We start from the raw sequence: 19,940 nt of genomic DNA, 5'->3' as shown, positions 1-19,940 counted from the left end.
GTCTGCCCCAGGTGCAAGCCATGAGGGGGGTGCTCCCGGCCTTGGAGTCATGGCCCGGAAACTTCCCTTCTCATGGCCCGACCCCAAGGCTTTCGTGCTTCCCTTTACCCGATTGCAGCAGAAAGCAACCTGCAGAAATAATCACGGGTACTTTAGCGATCCTTGCAAGTTGCCATAGGCCTCCGGAGTTGTCGTCCCTCTGCCGCGATCCTGCCTCTGACATCTGAGGAGGGGCAGGACTGCGAAAGAGGGACGACAACTCCGGAGGCCTATGGCAACCTGCAAGGATCGCTAAAGTACCCGCGATCCTTTCTGCAGGTTGCTTTCTGCTGCAATCAGGTAAAGGGAGCCGTGGGAAGCCAGAGGGGAACACACAGGCCTTCTGGGGGGACAGTCCTTCGGGGGGGGAGGTATAGTCCTTCGGGTACAGGCCTTCAGGGGTTCAGGGGGGACAGGCCTTCAGGGGGGACAGACCTTCGGGGGGGAAAGGCCTTCAGGTGGGGGTGCAGGCTTTCAGGGATGGGGTGCAGGCCTTCAGGGGGGACAGACCTTTGGGGGGAGGAACAGGCCTTCGGGGGTGTGCAGGCCTTCAGGGGTGGGGTGTAGGCCTTCATAGCGGGTGCAGGCCTTCAGGGGGGACAGACCTTCGGCGGGAGATGCAGTCCTTCAGGGTGGTGCAGCCTTCAGGGGTGGAGTGTAGGCCTTCAGGTGGGACAGAGCTTCGGGGGAGGTGCAGTCCTTCGGGGGGGACAGGCCTTCAGGGGGGCAGACCTTCCAGGGGGACAGGCCTTCAGGAGGGGACAAACCTTCAGGGGAGGGGGTTCTGGTGTAGAAGTACATGGAGGGAGGGAGGGAAGGGGGGGTTCAAAGATACGTGCATATGCCGGACTTTGGGGGGAAGAAATAATAGGTCTAAAAACGGAGAAAGATGGTGGATAATGGGATTTAGGGAGGGAAGGAACAGAAAGGGAGAGAAGTTGGACACAAGGGATGGTGTGGAGGGGGATAGAGATAATGGATAGGAGGATAGTTGGGAAGAGAAAGGAGAGATGGTGGACCCTAGGTGCGGAAGGAGGGAGAGATGCTGGATGAAAGGGTAGTTGAGAAAAGATGAATCTGTGGATGGAGACGAAAAAAAGGAAAGATGCCAGACCTCCGGAGGAGGGAAGGGAAACAGAATTGGAGAACAGAGATGGCAGATGGATGCTTAGCACAGAGAAAGAAGAAAGAAGGAGACCCTGGCAAGCAAGACAACCAGAGCCTGGGACCAACAAGATTTTAATATTGAACAGACAACAAAAGGTAGAAAAAATAATTTTATTTTCTGTGTTGTGATTACAATATGTCAGATTTGAAAAGTGTATCCTGCCAGAGCTGGTGTTAGACCGCAAACATGAGCTAGGATTTAACAGAGAGAGGAAAAGTCCTTTTTTTTCTATATTTTGTTTACACCACAGCACCAGTGTGGTTAGGAGAAGCCAAAGGGGGTAAAAAGTTATAAAATAAACCCACCAGGATGTTTGAAAAAAACACCCAATTCGACAGGAAAATTGAATCGACATTTTTTTCCTGAATCGGGCAGCACTAGTTTGCGCTACTGTCTTAGACTTTTGGACCTGGGAATGGAGAGAGATGGCATCCTCAGTACTTTATAATGCAAGTGAAACGAAGGTTTGGTCAGACTTTAAGGGTCTGCAGAAGAAAAATATTTTATAGGCCAGGGACATGAGACAGCGGGAAATGGGAACTTTTCTTCCTTCTGTTTTTGTGAATGGCAAGGCTGAGGATGTCAGAAAGTTCAGTTAAAATATGTGCTTCATAAGAAAATATAATAATGTGTTTTATAAAGTTTATAAGCATTGCTGGCCTACCCGGTGAGGTGTTCCTAGTCGTGGTGGTGGTGGCGGCAGTGTGTCAATGTGTTGAGAGGAAGAGGTGGTCTGGGAAATTCTGCTGTGCAAACTCCGGGCCCATTTTCACCCCCCAGTTAGTCCACTCCACTCAACTGGTTCACATACTGAGTGGGTCTTTGGGTGATGTGCCTGAGTAGCTGTTTTGGGATCTCTTCCAGTGGTTTGTCAGTATCTCCTTCTGGTCCAAGGAAGGAAACTTTGTTAACCTTAGCACTGACCTTCAGAATATGTTTGTAACAGCGTTGCTTGTGTGGCATTAGGCTATGTAGTGATCGAAAGAAAAAAACAGATCTTTGCACATTTTTGCACTATATGGTGGGTGTATGAGAAGATTCACATTTCCCTGCACAGCTAAGTCTGTGTGAAGTTACCTTGTTCTGTATTTGACATCTAGCAAGGTCTCTGTTTGGAAGGAAAGATCTAAGCTTAAAAATGAAGTGGTCAGAAGTTATGGTAAAAGCAGATAGCGTAGCTGGTTTTAAGAAAGGTTTGGACAAATTCCTATTATGTTCTCATCTGTAGGGGCCTTTGTTTTCACTTCTTATTTTAATGTATTTTTTTTCTGGGAACTTATCAGTGTTTTTTGTAATGGGAACAAAAATGGAAGAGAATTAATGTGTGTGGAATGGGGGGGGGGTTTAACTAATTTCTTCAGCTAAATAAGTTTACTTTGGTGTTCAGAAGCCAGGCCATTAAAAATGGATATACTAACAGTATAGGATCCCTAGAATAGAGGTTCCCAAACTTTTTAATGTCTCCTTTTTTTACCTATCTTCCTCTTTCTTTCACCCCTCCCAGTATCCACTTTCCTCATATGTTCTTAAGATAAGCCATGCTATGTCAAGCCAAGTTCCTTGGGCAGTCTGCATCACTCTTTAAACTCTTACCCCACTGGTTCAAATTGCCACCTTTCCAATCTTATTCCTATTCCTCCTCTCTTTCTCATGTACCTGGTGAAAAGTCTTTTGTCTCCAACAAGTTTGCCTACATTCATCTTTCTCTCTCATACTTACCAACTCCCAGAGCAATGAACTACTCCTACTAAAAAGACAATGCAGATAACTAGAAAGAAAATGGAGGAAAAACAGTCAAGATTCCACAACCATGATAAAACAACTACAAACAATACAAAACACAGCCCTAAGACTGGTCTACTCACTGAAGAAATTCGACCACATCACAGAGGCATACCACGACTCACATTGGCTCCCAATACAAGCGAGAATACACTTCAAATGTTCCTGCCTACTATTTAAAGCAATAAACGGAGACAGCCCAGCCTATTGGAACAATCAACTAGTTCAATCCACCTCAACCAGACATAGGAGAACCCACACACCATTCACACACCCTCCAACCAAAAACGCCAAAAGAACCTCCTAGCCACTCAAGCTGCAACACTCGACCCCCAACTCTACAACCTATTGACCTTGACCACAGACTATTCAAAAAACACATAAAACCGAATTAACTCAATCAGAAATGTCCCAGGCATCACCTGCAACTACTCCATATGTACTTCTAATATCAATGAAAAAAAGTAAATGTAAAAGTAAAAGAAAAAGAGGAGGAGGAGGTACCATGGGGTAATATGAGGAAGTAACCCTTTCAAACTATGCTGTTTGTAGGGCAATCTGATATCCCCAAGGACCTCTTATAATTATTATAAAACTTCACTATACATTTGCTGACTCTGTGACTGAGAGTGTGTGATTGGTGTTTGAGTAATTATTGAGACGAAGACAGTTACAGGATGGCTCAAATGCTTATAATGTCATGACAATTCAGACATATTTTATGTTATGTTATGTTTGGAATAGTGGTTACATATATGAGGTTCAATAAAGAAAATTTTCACTGCCTGTTTCTATTATGACTATTTATTCCGTTTCATGGTTATTACAAAAAATATTTTGTTACATGGGGGGGTGTCAAAAAATGATGGGCCCCGGGTGCCACATACCCTAGGTACGCCACTGCTTGTAAGTCAAGTTTGTCGATATGTCTGATAATCGTTGATTTTCGTTGACCCTTCCCATGTCATGTCATGCCCAAGCCCGTGTACTTTTGTCTATATTTGCAGTCTATCAACTAAACTAAACTAAACTATTTAAGTATTTTAAATAACAGAACCATCACCTTGAATAAACATTGTTCAAGTTCATCTTTATTTGATATTCCGTCACAAGGACGTACCATCTAGGCCTTGCCTGCCTGGAATCACTCTGACCTATAGTAGTGTTGGCCTGTTCGGTTCCTGCCCTGAAACCCTGCTGGGTCGAACCATGTTGAAAGAGGACTGCACCTTAACTTTGGTCTTTGATCCAAAAAAAGCTGGACTCCCCTTGCTACTATTTGACTACAGCACCTTTATTCAGCTAAGTAACTGGAGGGACAAGTGACTAATTTTTTCATTCTCTGTTCATGTCAGTGGGTTAGGCATTCGGGGCATTGCAGGACAGTGAACTTTGTCTTCCACTTTTATATATATTTATTTTTTGCACACTGTTTGCACTTGACTTGCACTTTAAAAGTACACAGGAGCACCCAGATGATGGTGTGCAGCTGGCAGTGAGTGGTAATCTCTACTCAGTGTTTGCTGGCTTTGCTATTCTAAGCAGCAGAGTTGCTCTTTGAGTCGCTCTTTAAAGCTTTTAAACTCACACTGAGGGTGCTCCTTATCTTACAAATTTAGATTTGAGGTTTATATATTTTTGGTGGAGTCTAGGGAGTTAACTTTCCTGCAATGTCCTAGGGCACACCCAACTTATATTTTGGTATAAATAAAAAAGTACAACATTGCGGTTACTGTCAAGGAGCATCCGTATGTAGTTTGTGAGGCCCAAAAGATTGTGTTCTACAGAATGTTGAGAGCGAAACCTGGTTTGACCATATGAAAGACATTAGTATTATGGATGAAATCTGAAATTTGTGTTGCTACTACCTTTTCAGTGATCTTAGAAAAAATGGAAGATTAGAAATGGGCCTGTAGTTGTTCACTTTATTAGGGTCAGATTTAACATTTCTGAGTAAAGGAGTCACAAGGGCATGTTTCCATTCTAGGGAGAAAACTGCAGAAGTTAGACTTAGAGAATAAGGCCTCCTTTTACAAAACTGTGATAACGCGGGGAGCCACGCTGAATGGCCTGTGCTGCTCCCGACGCTCATTGAGTTCCTATGAACGTCGGGAGCAGCGTGGGCCATTCAGTGCGGCTCCTTGCTCTAGAAACTGCTATCGCAGTTTTGTAAAAGAGGGGGTAAGTGTTAGAGAATAAGAATAAGTGGGTTCAAAAAGCATACTAAGAGAAATACCCCCAAACCAGTATGTCTGCTAGAGAGATTATATCATTATGCTCCCATTCAAGCCCTCAGATCTTCATTTAGTAATTTGTTGATTCCATCCTTGGTTTATTGTTGCAAGGTCTGTGAGATTATTAGCTGAGATATTTGGAATAAATTACCTGAGGAATTGCGAGAATGGGGTTCCCCATTGTCAGTTAAAGAAGTGGCTCAGTGGTGGGTCATACAGGAACCAAGCAAGTGCCAAAAAAGGGTCACAGAGGACAGAGAGGGGCATAACCTGTTCTGTAAAGGAATGCCAGTCTAGTTTGTGGGTAATCAGTAAGAAATTCCATACAAGCTATGCACTTTTCTGTGGACACCCCATAAATCCTTATAACTTTTGGTGATCTATGCTGCATCCAATTACTAGCCTGTGCTTTCTGCTCTATGAGCACTGTAATTTTGGCTCCTTTTTAAAGACACATAACATCATCCCAGTAATGACTAGCCTATGATGGATACATGTGTTTTACAAACCGTCAAGCAAGTGACTTTCTGCCATTAAGTTTTTGAAAGCATCATCATTGCACAGTCGGATTCTTCTTCGCTCCGCAGCAAGACTATACTCCAGAAAATCCTGTTCTGACTGAAGCCTTACTGAGTTTAAGTTAACCTAAAAAATAAAAGTTTAGATTTCATTATTAGGTTTCACAATGCCATTCGTATCACTGATTTAGAGCAGTGTTTCTCAACCTTTTCAAGCCAAGTACCCCCTAAGCCTAACAAATACCAACCAAGTACATCCGCACAAGCTCCGCCCTAGACCCACCCAAATTCTACCCCAACCCACCCAAACTCCACCCCTGACCCCACCCCCATAATAATAGTACTAATTGTAATGCAATTTCTTCCATACATTTTTCATATACATACAATATACATAATGGTAACCACAAAATTTTTAAAACACAAAGCACACTGTACACAGAAAATTTTAATTATCATTTATATTTGGGATTTTTTCAAAGAGGTCAAGGCAGATGACTTTAAACTATGCAATGTCACCTCAATAACAATTATAGAAAAATAGACAAATATAGTGCAAAATACAGACAGCAGATATAAATTCTCAAAACTGACACATTTTGATCACTAAATTGAAAATAAAATCATTTTTCCTACCTTCGTTGTCTAGTGATTTCATGAGTCTCTGGTTGCACTTCCTTCTGATTGCGCGTCTAATATTTCTTTCTTTCTTTCTTTCTTCCTTCTTCCTTCTGCATGCTTCCTCTTCTCTAGACCTCATTTCATTCCCCAACCAACATCTCTCTTTGTCCTTCCATGAGTCCAACTTTTCTTCTTCTCTCATCCCCCAGATCATTTTTCACCACTGCCCACCAGCCCCTTTCCCATTTCTCCTTCTATCACCCCTCTCCAACACCATGCCACATCTCTCCCTCCATCACTATGCCCAACATTCCTCCTCCTTGCATCCCCTTCAATCTATGTCTCTGTTCCCTCTCCACCACCATAACCAATATTTCTCTCTCTCATCTTTCTATTCCCCATGCATCTCTACCTCACTCCTTTCTATGCCCAATGTTCCTCTTTCTTTCCCCAAATGCACCATCTCTTTCCCTCTCACTCACACACTCAGGCCCAACAATTGTCCCTTTCTATTCCTTCCCTCTCTCCCTCTCTCCTTCCTATGTCCCAAGTTAGTGCCCCCTTCCTTCTGTGTCCCGAATTCGTGCCCCCTCCCCCACCCCCTCACTGCCTTCCAGCTTTGTCCCACCCCCTTCCTCCCTTCCCCGAAGCCTACCTGCGCCGAAGCCTGCCTGCCCCCAAGCCTACCCACCGCCGATTCCACCTCCCCCTGGTCCACCGCCGCCACAGCCTGCTCCATTTAATTATTCCCCACCGCCACTGCAACTCTGGGAAGCGAAGGGCCAGGCGCATGCAGTGATTGCACGCCACCGGCCCACAAGCCTTTCCCCTGACATCAATTCTGACGTCGGAGAGAAGGCACGGGCCAGCCAAGAAGCGATTGTCTCACACAAAACTACAACAGCATCAAGTGTTAAGTTTTTTTCTGTTGCTTTGGAGATTATCAAGCTCACTTTCAAAAAAGAGAGACATCCAAAAAATGACATAATGGGGAGATGGATGGACCTCTGCCAGCAAAATGTCCAAAGAATATAATCAAATGAAAATAAAAGAAGCGTTGCACAATGCCAGTCATTGATATCAAGACATCTGCAAAGTGGTATTCCATAGATGTGATGGAGGTATGACATGGGCATGACATGGTTGGCATTAGGGGATGTATGTTCTGCTTCTATAACGAATAGCAAAATGGTCCATTTGGACATTCCAAAACATGCCCAGAATTAGACCTGCTTTAAAAGTAAATAAGATGAGCCATCTTTTTTCCAAGCTGAAGAGCCCTAAACTCTTTAGACTTTCCTCATAGAGAGGAGGTCCCCTTTATCATTTTGGTTGCTCTTCTTTGAACCTTTCTAATTCCACTATATCTTTTTTGAGCTATGGGGACCAGAATCATACTCACTACTCAAGCTGAGGTTGAGCCATGGAGTGATACAGAGACATTATAATATTTTGGGTCTTATTTACCATCCCTTCCTAATAATTTCTAGCATCCTATTTGCTTTTATGGCTGCCACCATATTTGTCACCTAAATCTAAATGATTCCTTATAGAATTACATTGAAAATGTCCTTTAGTACATTTAGCACAATGTTTTTCCTTATGCCACGTACAATTATTATGATAAAATCATTAGCATACCTAAATCAGATCGCTTCTATAGCTCCTTGTTTTGGAAATATGTGTTTTGAACACTGCTACATGTCTGTAGCTGGAAGAAACACTCTACAATTATTAAAATAGGTCCTACCTAGGCAACCAGTGCATCTCATTTTTCTGTTTTAGAAATCTCCCTAGACTATTGAACACTGTCACTGTCATCATGAGCTGATGTGGGAGATTTTCTGTAGTGAAACCTTTTGAGCTTTAACAGAGACTGACACCATTATGAAAGACGTTGTCTTTTTGAATTCACAACTTGGCTTCCTGATGAAATATTGAAACGTGGCACGTCGAGGCCAAAAGAACATTGCTCAACAGATAAGTTCTAGTTTGAATTTTTAGGTGCTTTTGCACACAGTATATTGTTAAAATTGAGGGTAAAGCAATGATTGGGTGGTGAGGTTTTTTTTGGGGAACATGTTCCCCTTTTTCCTCCATGTCCTCTAATTAGACAATCATTATAGAAGTTTGGTGATGGAGTTTCATTCTTTAACAAAATCATTTTGAAAAACATGTTATGTGATGCATTTAGTGAAATAAAGAGGCCAGCAAACACTGTCTGACTTTTCTGCACCTGAATTGTGAGCTCTGAAGCCCGAGCGCCTGTACAAGGGGGTACTGAAAAGTTCTTAGCCCAACCAACCAACTTCCTAAATCTTGAGCATTATTTTGCCACTGTAGCTGAAAAGAATATTATTTTATTTCATTAAGTGCCGATTTGCAGCAACAAAATTCTATGTTTTGACATTGTTTTAGATCACTGATTGAACCATATCTACATCATTCTCTTCTTGGCTGGGCTGAGAACTTTTCAGTACCCCTCATAGATGTCATTTTGTCTTGGTTAATTATTTTCCACTTCAGCTGGTAATAACCCCCATTGAAACTTTGGACGGAAGCTGAAGTATTGATTGTGCTGAGCACAAGTTCACGTAGGGTTAGAAAAGTCAAAATAAGCCAAGTGATCTTTTACATACTGAACTATTACACATTAGAGTTTATAAATGTTAAACTATAATAGCAACAAAACAAGTGTGACCTGAGATAACATGGGAATTAACAATCTCCAGGGAAGCCTTATGTAAATATAAAGAACTCCAGAATCCTATAATGCTGACTTTTTAGAAGACTTCAGAGGGCATTTTTCAGTTTTTTTAATTGAAATTTTAAAGATTATATCAAATCAAAATAATTTGAATAGCAAATGAAATTAGGTAAATTGTCTTAAAGTACAGAAATAATTCAATGAAATAACAATTTCTTTCAGTACTGAAATCAGAGAAACAGTGAGATCCAAGAAAAGGAAAATATGAGATATAAACTAAGAAAGAAGACAAGTTCTCATGTTTCAGAAAAAGTCTTGTTCTCCATTCTACCTAAATAGAGCCTATAATCCATTCAACATCTGGATTTCCTCCCCCTCCCCATAGATTCCTCTTGATCTCTCCAGCTTCAGTAGATCTTTTCTTACTTTCTACAAATATTTGAAATTATAAAGGATCTATCTAATGTACCTGGGGCAGTAGATTAAGTGACTTGCCCAGGGTCATAAGGAGTAGCGTAAGTTTTGAACCCTCAACTTCCTGTGGCTGTAGCTCTAACCACTATGCCACACACTCCTCTGGCATTTTCTATATATTGTCAGCCTGCTTTCAAATATAATTTTGATATAAACTAAAATACGGGAAATTAAAGTCACCATATGGCAGGATGAGAGTTCTAGAATGTTCTGCTGTGGACCCTACATTTTAATGCAGGATTTATGACATAGAAAAATTACAATGACATCGAAAACTGTGTGGTCATAAATCAAGTGAAATATGATAGGCAGATCAGGGCCGACTTAACCATTAAGCAAACTAGGCACTCACTTAGGATAGCATCAAAGAAGAGCTTCAAGTTTTATTAAAATTTGATTTGATCGCTTCTCTTGGTTTACTATGAGATGTACAATTTAAGTAAAAATTGGGTACATTTTGATATAACATATAGTCACAAAAACAACACAAAAACACAGACTGACTAGTACAAGAGGAGAGGAGGGGAAGAAATACAATCTTTTATAGAAAAAGGAACATTTAAGCAGTGGCGTACCTAGCATATGTGACACCCGGGGCCCATCATTTTTTTACACCCCCCCAATCTATATGAAAAATATGATTTTTAGTAACAATCCACATATCGCACAAGAGTGTACCTAGAAAAAGGCAGCATTTTAAATACTTCAGTGAGCACTAGAACACCAACACATACATTGTTAAACTAAACAAGCCAGATCCTGCACAGTCAATTGATCCTGCAGTCAATGCCAACTGAAAACTATGTCCTTTTCATACACACAGAACAGAGATATACCCTCGCCTAATATGGAATAATCACAAACTAAAAATAGAAATATGTAGACAAAAGTTAAACTGAACCGCCAAGAAACCAGACTCTGCATACAATGCAATACCACAACACCACAAAAACAGTGACACATGTCCCCTAATACTATGCAAAATATAAAGACAGTAGATGTAAATTTGAAAAAACTGATACATAACAATCACCACTTTACAAATTAATAAATAAAAGTAAAAACAAATAATGAGTAATAAGAAAATACCATTTTTTTGGACATCCATTTTTCAATTAGCTTTCAGAGACCAAATCTTTTTTCAGAACAGTACAGTATACTGCTGTTATGGTATCCTGTCCTGACCTGAGGAAAGGGGTTTAGTCCAAAAAATTGCCTTATTTCCATTTCCTTTTATCAATACAGTAACAATACTACTTGATTCTAAGTAAAGCAACAAAAAAATCTTTCTACCTTTTGTTGTTTCTGCTATAATCATCTTCTCTTTCTTCTTTCTATACAGCGTTTGTCCTCTCTCCCTTCCATGCAACATCTGCCCTCTCTTTGCCCTTTCCACCCAGCTTCTGCCCTCTCTCTCTACCCCTTCCATCTACTGCCCACACTCTCTCTGCCCCTTCCATCTACTGTCCACCCTCTCTCTCTCTCTTCCATATGGCATCTTCCCTCTTTATGTCCCTTCAATAAACTGTATATCTGTGTCCCTTCTCTCCTTTGCACATGATTCATTTCAGCTTCACCCCACTCTCCATTTTTCTGTCTCTACTCCCTCCCCTATACTTTGGCATCTCTCTCTTTCTCTTCTCCTTTCCTTCCTTCCCACTCCACATCATGGTCTGGTATCTCTATCTCTTTCCCTTCCCTCCCCCATGCCATGGCATCTCTTCCTCCCCCTCCATGGTCTGGTATCTCCTTTCCTTTTTTTTCCTTTCCCTCCCTCCCATGGATTTGGCATCTCTGGTTCCTCTCCCTTGTCTTCCTTTTCCCTCCTTCCCTCTCTCTCACCAATTGGGTGCTGCAGCAGCAGCATTTCTCTCCCCCCTTCCCTGTGCAGCAGCAGCAGCAGCAGCATTTCTCTCCCGCTTGCCTATGCAGCATTTCTCCCCCCTTGCTTGTGCAGCATTTCTACCCCCCTTCCCTGTGCAGCAGCAACATTTATCCCCCCTTGCCTGTGCAGCATTTCTCCCCCTTCCCTGTGCAGCAGCAGCATGTCTCCCCCCTTGCCTGTGCAGCATTTCTACCCTCCCCCCTTCCCTGTGCAGCAGCAGCTTTTCTACACCCCCCCACCTTCCCTGTGCAGCAACATTTCTCTTCCCTGCCCAGCATTTCTGGATGATTCCCCTGCTCAAAGCCGCGGGCGTCTACACCTCATGCAATCCACGGCTGCGTCAGAAGCCTACTCTCTGACATTGTGACGTCAGAGGGAATGCTTCCAACGCAGTCGCGGATTGCACGAGGAGCCGATGCCCACGGCTTTGAGAAGGGGAGCCGGCCAGAAGCTGAAGAACCACCGGAGTGAGAACCCGCGGACACCCCTGTTTACTGCTGCTGCTGCTGGTTAAGGAAAGCAGCAGTGGCAGAATAGGGAGGGTGGCCAGCTGTGCAACCCCTTGGGGCATGCACCCGGGGTGGACCGCCCCACCCTGTTTTCCCTTGGTACGCCACTGCATTTAAGGTAAAGAATAAGACAGACAAAATTAGATGCATAGAAGTAAAATATAGGTCAGAGGAGAGTTATAAATATAAGCATCCTTGAATAGAAAGCATTTCAGATTGCTTTTGAAGCTTTCTAGGTTCTTTGCTTCTCATAAGTATAGTGGTATGGTGTTCCAAAGTTTAGGTGAGGTAATGGAAAAAATGTCTTTGATGACACGTACCTATTATCTTTAGTGATGGAACAGTCAATAGATACTGGTCGATTGACCGAAGTGCACGTGACAGTATGTAAGGAATGAGCTGCTGAGAAAGCAAGAGATCCTGACAACCACACAAGCTCAACAAAATAACAGAGCATAATTTAGCCTATGGGGAAGGTGGGCAGTTTTCAAATAGTTCCATTATACAGTATATACGCATGTGTAGAGGTGTATAGATATATTTGAAACAAAGTTCAGTATTTAGAAGTGTGATGCCAATGTCTGTGTTTATACAGGATCATACTATGAGTGGAGGCATTGGGGTGATAATCATTGAGTTTAATAAAGAAAAGTCAAGGGGGAGGGGCTTGAAAGTTACTTGATGGGAACACAAGACGGAAAGGTCTCCTAGGGACCTAGGGCAGTGGTTCTCTAACCCAGTGGTTCCCAACCCTGTCCTGAAGGACCACTAGGCTAATCAGGTTTTCAGGATAGCCCTAATGAATATGCATGGGGCAGATTGCATGCCTGAAACCTCCATTAGATGCAAATCTCTCTCATGCATATTCATTAAGGCTATCCTGAAAACCTGACTGGCCTGGTGGACCTTCAGGACAGGGTTGGGAACCACTGCTCTAACCTATCCTGGGGGACCACCAGCCAGTCAGGTTTTCAGGATATCCCTATGGAATATGCCTGAGAGAGATTTGCCTATAATGGAGGAAGTAGGCATGCAAATATCCCTCATGCATGTTATTGTGGATATCCTGAAAAAAACTGACTGACTGTTGTTCCTCCAAGACAGTTTTGAGAACCACTGTCCTAGGGCACTTAATACATTTGCACTGGCCCCTGAGGCAGCCTATATATTCTTTCTTTCACTCACAGCTAGATCACCCTATAGAGAGGAAACACGTCTTTTCCCTGACACATGTCTCAAAACTCCTTCTATGTAAGCAGTCATAACCTAGTCCTTCCCTTAGGGAATCTATGGCAGAAGAACAGGGGACTTGTGCATGAATGTAGCTTCCTGCGCTCTTGCTTGCCTCAGATGACATATGGACAGAACATATGTCAACTCTTCAACTCCTAATTGGTGGAACTGCCTTCTCAAATACTGCTCAAAACTACAGGTTCCAGTATGTGCACACTTTCAACCATGGGAAAATGTGTGTTTAGAAAATATTGCTTTTACATTTGATTTTCAAATAAAGCTATTGCTATTTGGCAGCCCTTTCTGCTACCCACACATGAACACTAAACATATATCCTTAGCACTGGCTAATTCTCAAAGTGAAGTATCTGAAGTTTCTCTCTGAAAATTAATTTAAATACTCTTGTTAAAAATTAGAAGACGTAGGAGAGAGCATGGTGCAGTGGTTAATGCTACAGCCTCAGTACCCTGAGGTTGTGAGTTCAAACCCACACTGCTCCTTGTGACCCTGCACAAGTCACTTAATCCCCCAGTGCCCCAAGTATATTAGATAGACTGGAAGCCTCCAATTTTTATAACTGCCCATGTAGTTGTAAAATCTTCAGTTTCCAACAGCAAGGCAAAGTACTACAATTAATTGCTACATGCTCAAATTTGGAAAAGACCTATTTGAGGACAACAGTTTTTGACCTCACTCCCTCCTGTGCCAAATAGTTTAAAAGGCTCATACTGAATCACGTGATATGACTATGTAGGTAAGAGGCTACAAGCTGGATTTTGCCCAGGTAAATTATACATATGCCAGCCACTCTTACGAGGGGCCGCTGAAAAGTTCTCAGTCCAACCAACAATGTTGGGTCAGTCTCCATCAAGAGCTATTTGTTTAGTCCAGTGATTTTCCACTTTTTTCATTCCTTACTGTACCGTCAGCTCACCATATAACTTATGATACTACCCATAAATCTATTTTTTCTGTAACAGCTCTCTCATTATGGAATGCTTTACCATCGTATCTTCGCTATGAAACCTCCTTAGCCAAATTCAGAGCCTGTTTGAAAGCCTTTTTGATTTTTTTTATTATAGTCTATTTTTAAATAAGTTTTTAATTTTCTTTTAGCCCCTCTTTCCTCATGCTGTTTTCCTTTCTTTTTTCTTTCCTATCATGAAAATGGAGTTCTTCCCTTTTTCCCTTTCTATTTCATCCTACCAAATTTCTATTAATGTCTTTCCTATTGCTGAATATCTATCATTTGTTTTTAATTATTTTTACTTTTTAAAAAAAAATTATAAACCATTTGGACAACGGATGTGCGGTATACGAGCCTATAATAAACTTGAAACTTGAACTGCCCCAACTTTGTTGGTTAGGTTGAGAACTTTTCAGTGGCCCCTTTAGTTGAAGGAACTGCATTCATAGGCCTATTAGCAACCTATGACACTATCGATTGGAAATGACCTCATTCAGGCTATTCAAGAACCGACAATTCTTCCCAGAAAGTGAAGTCACTGACAATGACAGAACCGCATTCTATGGGACAGTGCTCAAACAGATATTGTTGATTAATTGCCCAATGATCAAAAAGTTTGGTCTATTTGTATGATCTTGTAGAGATCAGCACCTAGAAAATTTTTGCTTCATGTCTGTTTGTTTGTTTTTTGATTAGAAATGAATGTTGTTACTAGTATATACCAATGTGCACTATTGGCTTATAGTGCAAACTCTTTCCCAGTAATACCTCCCTAAGCAAAAGGGGTTATCAGTCAGTATGACAGACATAAAATGAGAAAGGCGCATGCATAAGTAGCATGGAGATTATTACATGGAATAACCAGGAAGATGACTGGGTATAACACTTTGAAAGATTCTTAGCAAAGTTTCTTGGTTGCAGAAATCATTTCAAATTAAAAGGAAGAGGCATGTGCTGCCTATTAAGAAGACTGTGGAGGAGTTGAAAAGATTGAGCTCTGAACTATGTTCATAAACTCCAGATGTGCCTTTGGTGTTAACTGAACAACAGTCCATGACTTAAAGACCCTGAACGATAAAAGTTTGATGCTGAAAGTGACTGAAATTAGAAAATGTAAACAGTTTTGGTCTGATTCTGGAAACGGCGCCTGCCGCGGTAGGTACCTACCGCATGTCAATCACAGGTAGGCGCTGCATCCAGAATCATGTCTATTTTCTTCTACGGATGCTTAAGGCCACTTAGGTATCCATAGGTGTGTCTAGACATCACCGTATTTGCACAAATGACGCCTACATTATAGGTGTCCTTCACCCCATCGATTTTTTTCAAAAATGCGCATCCCGATTGGTGGTACGATACCTATCGCCGCCTACAATCGTGACACCATTTTTAGAATCAGGCACTTTGGCCTTGGTAAACTAACCTGGGCAGTTATACTGGGTCAGACCAAAGATCCTTGTAGCCCACAGTGACCAATTCAGGTCATAGTACCTGGCAGAAACCCAAATAGTATCAACATTGCATTTTACCAATCCAGGGCAAACAGTGGTTTTTCCCATGTCTGTTTCAATAGCAGACTGTGGACTTTTCCTCCAGGAACTTCTCCAAACCTATTTTTAAACCCATAGACATTAACTGCTGTTACCACGTCCTCTGGCAACGTGTTCTAGAGCTTAACTGTTCTCTGAATAAAAAAAGATGTCCTCTTATTGATTGTAAAAATATTTCCCTGTAACTTCATTGAGTGTCCCCTAGTCTTTGTAATTTTTGATGGAGTAAAAAATTGATTCACTTGTACCCGTTCTACACTACACAGAAACTTAGAAGATGATAGCAACTAAAGACCTAAACAGTTCATCCAGTCTACCCATCAGTCACAGTCATTATCAATTCTTGAATAACCAGCAATGAATGTGGTATAAAATACTTGATGCTGGCTTTTCTTTGCCATTTCTGGGATATAGACCATAGAAGACTACACCAAACACTGTTCTTATGTTCCAACTAGTGGAGTTGGTGTCAAAGTGCAGTGCAGCCTATAAGAACATAAGAACATAAGAAATGCCTCCGCTGGGTCAGACCTGAGGTCCATCACGCCCAGCAGTCCGCTCACGCGGCGGCCCAACAGGTCCAGGACCTGTGCAGTAAATTTCTATCTATACCACTCTATCCCCTTTTCCAGCAGGAATTTGTCCAATCCTTTCTTAAATCCCAGTACCGTACTCTGCCCTATAACGTCCTCTGGAATTGCATTCCAGGTGTCCACCACACGCTGTGTAAAGAAGAACTTCCTAGCATTTGTTTTGAATTTGTCCCCTTTCAACTTTTCCGAATGCCCTCTTGTTTTTTTATTTTCTGAAAGTTTGAAGAATCTGTCCCTCTCTACTCTCTCTATGCCCTTCATGATCTTGTAAGTCTCTATCATATCCCCTCTTAATCTTCTCTTCTCCAGGGAAAAGAGTCCCAGTTTTTCCAATCTCTCAGCGTATGAAAGGCTTTCCATCCCCTTAATCAGTTGCGTCGCTCTCCTCTGAACTCTCTCGAGTAACGCCATATCCTTCTTAAGGTACGGTGACCAATACTGGACGCAGTACTCAAGATGTGGACGCACCATTGCCCGATACAGCGGCAGGATAACTTCTTTCGTTCTGGTTGTAATACCTTTCTTGATTATACCTAGCATTCTATTCGCTCTCTTATGTCTTGTCATATATGGGGTACATACTGTAGAAATCCACCCGGCACTGTTCTCACATTCCAACTACTGGAGTTGCTGTAGAAGCCCTCTCCAACTCATCCTTAAGTGTCTTGCCATATATGAGACACATATCACAGAAGTCTTCTTGGCAGTGGCCTTAGTTCTTATACTGTACATATCAAAGAGACATGGGAAACACTTGGAAGCCTGCAATGCTGCTTCAGCCCAGTGGCATAATAAGGAGGGGGGGGGCATACCACTCCAGGCGCCATCATGATGGGGGTGCCGGCACATCTCTGCCCCCTCATGCCACGCTCGTGCCCTCCCTTCCCACCCCCTGTACCTCTTTAAATATTTGTCAGCGTAAGCAACTTCTCAGGCCTACTGCTCGTGCTGGCCTGGCTCCCCTCTGAAATCACTTCCGGGTTGTGGGGCCAGGAAGTGACGTCAAACAGAAAGCCAATGGTGCTTTCAATTATCAGGGCCAATTAAGCCAATTTAAAAAATTAGGCACCTAGATCGGCTAGGTGAACCAAGATAGGCATCTAATTGTAGGCATCTTTTATAAAATCAGGGCCTTTGGGAATACTTTGGGAATATGAAGAATTGAGTTTGGGATTGTAATCTGTATTTATGTAATGATTCATTTCTCTTATGGAAATTTTTAGTTATGTATTAGTTACGGTTTATTGAGATCTGATTGTTTTATTATTTTACTATTAGAATTTTTTATTATTAGAATTGCTATTATTGAGCTGTTGATTGTTATAGTATTTTAGGCAAAAAAAAAAAAAATTAACTTTTACTTTGATTCTTTCCTTTCCTATTTTTAAATGGAGTTATTTTCTTAATGAATGTGAACTATACATTGCAAACCACTTGGATCCTTTTTAGGCTGTTATGCGGTATATAAAGTTTTTATGATGCAGACTATTCATTTGCAAAGTGAAATTGCACATCTGTTTTTCACTTTGAAAATTACCCCACAAAACTTTTGCATGCACACTTACACCTAGTGGCATAGTAAAGGGGAGGGCGGTCCACCCTGGGCATGGTCTTGGTAGGGGTGCTGGCACCTGTCCTCCCCTCTGTCCCCCCCTGCCGATGCGCCCCTTCCCTTCTTTCATTTCTCTTTAATATTCCCTGCGTGAGCAGCATTACGAACTTGCTGCCCGTGTTGGCGTCGCCTCTGTCCGACGTCACTTAAGGACTCCGCGTCTAGGAAATGACATCAGAGGGATAGCCGACACGACTCGGGCAGCACGTTCATGAGGTTGCTCATGCCTGGAAAATTAAAAAGGTATGGGGGAAGGAAAGGGGGACATGCCCATAACATAACAAATTCACTTATATACCGCAGTAACCTTTCAGTTCAATGCAGTTAACAACAATCAAGAGACTGTACAAGCACAGTGTACTATAATCACATTCAGAAGAATTTGTCAAATAAGTAGGTCTTTAGCATTTTTCTAAAGGAAAGATAGGAGTTGGTTTATCCCATGATCCAGCTTGAAAAAATAAAATTCTATAGAAAAATCTTTTGTATATGCAACCTTTTAGGTTTACGAGTGCACCAGTTTGCGAGTGTTTTGCAAGACGATCAGAACATTTGCAAAATCGGCGCCTTAGAAACCGAGCTTGACTCGATTTAAGAGTGCCCCCCCCCCATGATCCAGCATCCCCCATACACCCACACACCCAAACACATTGTCTTACCCCCATCTGGCACCGGCACCAGCACCAACGCACAGAACATGCTGGTGCCATTGCCCGAAGATCTGCTCTCTTCCTTGTGCTGGGCTTTAAGCATCTGAGCATGCTCAAGGCCTTCTAGTTCTCATTCTCTCCGAGAATCTCGGAAAGAATGAGAAACTCGGAGAATCTCAGAGAGAATCTCGGAGAATCTCGAAGAGAACGAGAACTAGGAGGCCTTGAGCATGTGCAGATGCTCAAGGCCCAGCACAAGGAAGAGAGCAGATCTTCGGGCACCGGAACCAGCATGTCCTGTGTGTTGGTGCTGGTGCCGGTGCCAGACGGGGGTAAGACAATATGTTTGGGTGGGTGCATGGGGGATGCCAGATCATGGGGGAGGGGTGTGTGGAGCAGCATCAGTGGTCTTGGGGGGGAGGAGGGGAGTAAGCTACAGTAGTACCGCTGTCCTCAGGGGTTGGGGGTGGGTGGGAACGTATCAAGCGAGTTTCCTAGTTCCTATGGGGAAACTCGCTTTGATATACGAGTACTTTGGTTTACGAGCATGCTTCTGGAATAAATTATGCTAGTAAACCAAGGTTCCACTATAATCTACAATGCTGAGAAAAACGTTTTCTGTCAGTAAATTTACTGATCAATAATATACCCTCTCCTTTACAAAGCCGTGCTAGCGTTTTTAGTGCCGGCCACGGCGTTAACAGCTTGGACGCTCATAGGAATCTTATAGGAGCTGTTACTGCGGCAGCCGGTACTAAAAATGCTAGCGCGGCTTTGTAAAGGAGGAGGATAATCAGGTATAAGGCCAAACAATGTCTTATAACAGGTACAACCTAACTTGAATAATATTCTTGCCTGAACTGGGAGCCAATGTAACTTCTGATAGAATTTAGTTACATGATCACATTTTTTCAAATTGAAAATCAACCAAACAGATGTGTTCTGAATGATCTGCAAGCTTTTGATATTCTTTTACTGGTTTTGCACAGATCAAAGAAATAGTATTCAATAAATAGTTGTGCTTTGTGAAGTCATTATTTTTCTTTTTTTTTTGTGATCTGGAACATGCATTGTTGAGAACAACCATGGTTCCAACCCTTTTTAGATAAAATGTACTCTACTGTGTTTGTAAATAGAAATTTGAGGGGCCGTTGAAAAGTTCTCAGCCCAATCAAGAAGAGAATGATGTGGAGCCATGAAACTTACATGTTATTAGAGGGAAAATGTAGGCATAAGAGTGGATCGAGAGAGATTCCACACTTTTGCTTGACACTTTTTGTTTCATTTCATACGCATCCTTGAAATGAAAAGTATCAAGAGAAGTGTGGAATGACTTGTACATTTCATGGCTCCACATCAGTCTCTTCTTGGTTGGGCTGAAAACTTTACAACGGCCC

At 42.2% G+C, this 19,940-nt stretch overlaps 1 protein-coding gene across 1 annotated transcript in view; it reads right to left on the bottom strand.

The window, feature by feature from the left end:
* The window catches only part of ACOT12 (acyl-CoA thioesterase 12), an 84,435-nt gene that overhangs the window by 40,909 nt on the left and 23,586 nt on the right, over positions 1-19,940 (bottom strand). The window contains exon 5 of the mRNA XM_033924347.1: positions 5,733-5,868. Coding sequence (XP_033780238.1) covers positions 5,733-5,868 — 136 coding nt within the window. The remainder of the gene's footprint in view (positions 1-5,732; positions 5,869-19,940) is intronic.

This window comes from Geotrypetes seraphini, chromosome 1, assembly GCF_902459505.1.
Source record: "Geotrypetes seraphini chromosome 1, aGeoSer1.1, whole genome shotgun sequence".
NCBI lineage: Eukaryota > Metazoa > Chordata > Amphibia > Gymnophiona > Dermophiidae > Geotrypetes > Geotrypetes seraphini.
The sequence above is the reverse complement of the archived record's forward strand: the minus strand, read 5'-3'. Positions and strand labels throughout refer to the sequence as shown.